Source organism: Pelecanus crispus, chromosome 8 (genome assembly GCF_030463565.1).
Source record: "Pelecanus crispus isolate bPelCri1 chromosome 8, bPelCri1.pri, whole genome shotgun sequence".
Lineage (NCBI taxonomy): Eukaryota > Metazoa > Chordata > Aves > Pelecaniformes > Pelecanidae > Pelecanus > Pelecanus crispus.
In genome coordinates this window covers 13,641,313-13,646,274 of record NC_134650.1, presented here as the reverse complement: position 1 = coordinate 13,646,274, position 4,962 = coordinate 13,641,313, and the positions used below count along the sequence as shown (strand labels likewise).

Here is a 4,962-nt window from a genome sequence, read left to right as displayed (position 1 = left end):
ATACTTAGACTGGAGCAGCATCATTAAGTGCTTTGTTGCATCATCTGATTTTTGCATTCCAATTTTTGGAATATTTGTCAGATCTTTAGGAATGGGGTAAGCATTAATATTGAGGATAACATTACTCTGAAAAACAATTCATGTTTGTATTACAAAGAAAGAGAGAAGGAAAGACAATCAGTACTCTATTTTATTTGTATTGTTTGTTTTTCAGTGCACTGGAAGAGACTGGCTTTACTGCCTTAAGCAATCCTTTTGCTGGTCCTTTTGTAGACTACACCAGAAGCAGTAGAAATCTGGAAAAAAGAACAAAAAATTTGGTTGAACAGTGTAATTAGAGCTTCAGTGTCACAAATAAAAAGACCTGCTGACTGGCTCACAGAACCTGTCCTTTACTGAAGCAACATTTACTCTTTGGTAGAAGACTTATCTAGAAAATAAGCTGAACATCCTTGTCAACTCTGAAATACACAGCACAGAAATACTTACACAACAAGCACAACTTCTAAACAGGGGTTTAGGGATAACTTACATGTATCCTGCGTTAGACATGGCTTTACCAACTCCAAGTTATCAGAGTTTTAGACAAGTGAGATAATTGTTCTCCAAAAGCAATAAATGATTGACACTATTACTTTCAGGGAGGGTGAGTGTCCTTTCTTGATTCAGACTAACTTCTGGTTAGTCTCTGCTGAAGATGCCCTCAGACATACATAACTGGCACAGACAAGAATCAGTTCAGGCAAATTTTTGAGACTCAGAAATAATGATGTTTGACAATCCTATTTGTTTTACAAGTATTACTGTAAGTGTTGTAGTTTCAGTAATCTTCCAAAGCTATATTGCCATTTTGTTGATAAAACAGCATACTACTTGAAATCCAGCCTCTTTTGTGTTTTGTTGTGGGGTTGGTTTTTTTTTTGGGGGGGGCGGGGAGGGGGGGTGTCCCCTTTGGTAAGACTAAGGAAATAGGGTTCTACAGAAATTCTGTGAGGACTTGCTGCTAGATAGCTTTCAAAGAATGAAACAGAGTTCATAACTTTATAGAAACAGGTAAGTAGTAGGTAAAAAGTTTTATATATATTATTTTCTGTTCCTGAGGCATAGGCACAGTGAATACAGTCAAAGACATGGCAAGTTGGGAATATTTCAGTCTGAACATTCCAGTCTTACAGCTATAAAACTGTGTGTCTGTGCCTAAGATGCAAGATCTACATTTCAAATTTACCAAAAATATATGATGAGAAGTTTGTTCATTGAATTTTTTGGATTAAACCTGCACAAAATTGTAGAATATTATCTAGGGTGAAGGAGAAAGTTATTTAATAGTTTTGCTTTACTTTAGATAAAGATTTTTTTCTAAACTCAAAATTTTAAGCCTGCTGCTCCAGAAGTTTGGTTTGGGGTTTTTTGGGGGTTTGTATTGTTTTGTTTTGTTTTTTTAAATAAACTAATCTGGGTATTTGAGAACTCACCTCTACTAGCTTTCCTCCGCAAATCTCTGAAGTGTGACGGTAGTCTGGAAAATCAGCTACTAATTTTCCATCTTCCATTTTAACAGTTGCCTGTTTAATAAGTAATAGAGAAAGATTTAATGTTCCCTGGGGTTACTGACATTTATATTATCAGATACACTGTAAACATCTGTACACCTGATGCTTAAATTTTTTACTTTTAAAACAGTAGAAGTTGTGCATTACACATGCAGCTTCATGAACAAGACTAAAATCCTTGTGCTTTAGTTCTTAAATGTTCACAATTTAAATAGAAAAATGTTCGCCTAACAATACATGCAAGTTCCATATCTACAGAATAAATCAGACAATATTCCTTCATAGCAGTAAAAATGATCTGACTATTGACTATGCTTCTTATTAAGTCTTCAGTGTTTTATGTGATTCTCTTGTTTTGACAGCAAAGTAAAAAGCATGATTGTATGAGTTAATTTTGAAGTAGCATTCTCAAATACTAATAACCTGCCTCCAAGCAGCACAAAAGTCACTGCGGACTAGTGATGTGAATCTTTACCCTAGATCCTGAGTTTCATACCTCTAACTAGACTAGAATTCATCTCGCTCATTTAAGTATAGGTCAGCATGACCGCACAGTCTGCAGTCATACCTTTATACTATAATATGTGCCAATTGCTAGAAGAGCTGCTTCTGTATGGAAGTAGTATGCCAGGGTGCTACCATGAAGATCACAAATACTACAGCTGACTGCCAAAACTAGATATGTAGTTGCATCACAAAATCAGTCTTGTCTGTATAACTAGTCAGTCTTGCCTATGCTTCTAGTAATAAAGACAGATGAGCCAGTCACATTTAGAGAAAAAAGTAATCTGCAGAATGAAGAGATGAGTGGACATTTTTTACCAGACAGAAGGAAACCATCTTACTAGTTTATGCATTGTTTAGTGACACTATACTAAAAGGCGGTGGTTTCTCTGCTGAGTCATTTACTCTCCCTCCATCTTTGGCTACTTAATACTGGCTTTGGAAAGCTGAAGTGCCCAGGGCCAAAAAGCAGACAATGGAATTTGTAATATTTCAAAATTGTTAAGTTTGCAATAAATTGACCAGGTAGAATTGTGTCTTATTCTCTCTGTCAGGTTTCACAAAGATTTCTCAAAGCCAAAGACGTGGGTTTTTTTCCTCTCATAATCAGAAAGGTATGACTAAAAAAGCATTCTGGAAATCATGCAATGCTATTGCTATTCTCAGTTTGTCAGAGCTCCCTGATGCAATTGCTGGTTTTCCTGTCTCTTCAATATGTATAAAGCATTTATCCAGTAATCTATTGTAGGGTTCCAGGCACCTCACAAATGCAGAGTTTAGCTGTCCTAAAGTGTCTTATCCCTTTAAATAGATGAGAAATGAATAAGCTAAGTAAAGCAACCATTTTACAGCAGGTTTTGTATCAAGATTTTGTCCATGACAGGAGCAGATCAATATTGTGCAATCTTCCTTCTCGCTAGAGGCTGCTTAAGCTGCAAGTTGCTCTACACTTCCAACAAGAAGGAGGATAGAGAGATACTATTTTTTTTTCCTTCACTTTACACAGCCTTTTGTTTAAGGCTCGGGCACAGGTGACTTCAAAAGGTGAGCCCTGCCAACAAGCATGGGCAGAGCTAGGGACCATAGCACTCCCCTTAGAGAGTGCTGCAGTTGCTGTATGGTGCTGGACAATGACACAGGTGCCAATCAGCTCTTTAGAGTTTTAATGAGCATTATGTTTGTTTGAGCTGTGACACCAGTAGATGCTTGACACTCTACCCTCATTCTTTGTTAGTATGTACAGTTTGAAGATCTCTTTAAAAACAGATTTAGGTATTTTGCTAGGGGCATCGAGAAATGGGGGAAAATAATGATATGTTTCTAAGCTATGACAGATAAAAAAAAAACAATTTAAGGAAGATGTCCTTGAGACAGATTTGATTTTTCACCCTAAATTAAAAAACAATTGAGACAGCATAGAACTTAAGAGCTAAATTAATTTACCTTGAACTTTTTACCACCCATTGTCTCCATGTCTGCTTCCTTGCCAATTGTGAATGTGTTGGTTGTGGTGCGGCCTCCTGGGAAATGCTGTGTCCAGGTGAAGTCATTTCCATTCTGCACCACCTCAGTGACTATTTTGCAACTCCTTCCCATTTCAATCTTGTCACTGGGGAGACCTTAATCAATAGAAACATTAGATAATCAAATCTAATAGCCTACCAGCTGTATTTGAATTGAAGCATGCTAATGGTATGCTTGTTCTCAGACACTGCTGTCTGAGCATCTGATTTGTGGTTTGTTTTTTTTTTCTTACAGCCGTATCAAAGCTCCAAGTTTAAATTACTAGTATAAAGGAAGTTATAGGTATATCAATGCATTTGCTACAGTAATAAGTTCTGGTCTTGCATTCTTTTCCCTGAGAAATGATACACAGATAAATGTATAGATACAAAGTATATAGAAATATTGCCTTCTACTTAATCTATACATGCAAATGCGTGGAATTTAATGTGTATGAACTTGGTGCCTTTGCCATATATTGGCACATAGCTATTTGCTATTGCTTTTTAAATAAATGAACACAGCACTGAACTTATGCACACAGATAATACAGTCCCTAAGAGATTTTACAAGGTAATCTGAAGCAGGTTTGCACAGTCTTCTGGAAGCATTCACAGAAACCTGTTCCTGTGTAAGATTTTGACAAGCATTTTCATACTAAATTTATACTCCCACCAATGAATACTGAGGACAGAAAAAGTGATCTTCATAATCATTATACTGCACACATCTTGGCCCTTCATTCTGCTGCCACTGAAAAGCAATACTGCTTCTGTAGAAGAGGACTATATCCTGCAGCTGACAGTGCTTCTTATAAGAATGAAAACTGAATCTCCTTGCTGAAGTGCAAAGCATTCCCCCCAGTCTTAGCCCCAGCTGATCTCAGCACATTTCAGTAAAAAACCCCCTTTTTTTAAAAAAAAAAGTATTTATAACTGAGTTATAACCTTTAAGACTTGCACCCCAAGACATGCTTACCAATCTTCTTGACAAAGTCATCATAGTTCTCATCGCCTTCGAATTCGTATTTGCCTGTGAATGCCATGTTACCCTGGTGATGTGGCTGGTAGAGCAGAACAGCAGCTGGAACAAAGAAGAATGGATAAGTGCAGATGGCTTGAGGCCCTTGTTTTTATAAACCAGCCCAAGCTGTTCAGGCCACCTATACCCACACCCCTTGGAAATATACTTTTATGATCTGTGTGAGTCACTAGCATGGATGCCATTGACGTGTATGAAAATCAAGGTTATAATTCAATTATACGTCCTTGACAATAATCTGGAGATCTGCAGAAATCAAGGACAAAAGCTCGGTTTTGGTTTTAGTGCATATTTAAACAAAGTGATATATTTTTTACTTTGAAGATTCCACTGATTTTGCAGTCAGGGTGGAATAATGGTA

General features: G+C 37.0%; 1 protein-coding gene across 1 annotated transcript; it reads right to left on the bottom strand.

Moving 5' to 3' along the window:
• Window positions 1-242: 242 nt before the first annotated feature.
• Window positions 243-4,635, bottom strand: FABP6 (fatty acid binding protein 6). The gene is made up of 4 exons (XM_009491602.2): window positions 4,539-4,635; window positions 3,501-3,676; window positions 1,476-1,565; window positions 243-296 (listed from the first exon to the last, which is right to left on the bottom strand). The coding sequence occupies exons 1-4, from the start codon at window positions 4,603-4,605 to the stop codon at window positions 243-245; spliced, it is 387 nt and encodes a 128-aa protein (XP_009489877.1). The 5' UTR covers window positions 4,606-4,635.
• Between the last annotated feature and the right edge of the window lie 327 nt (window positions 4,636-4,962).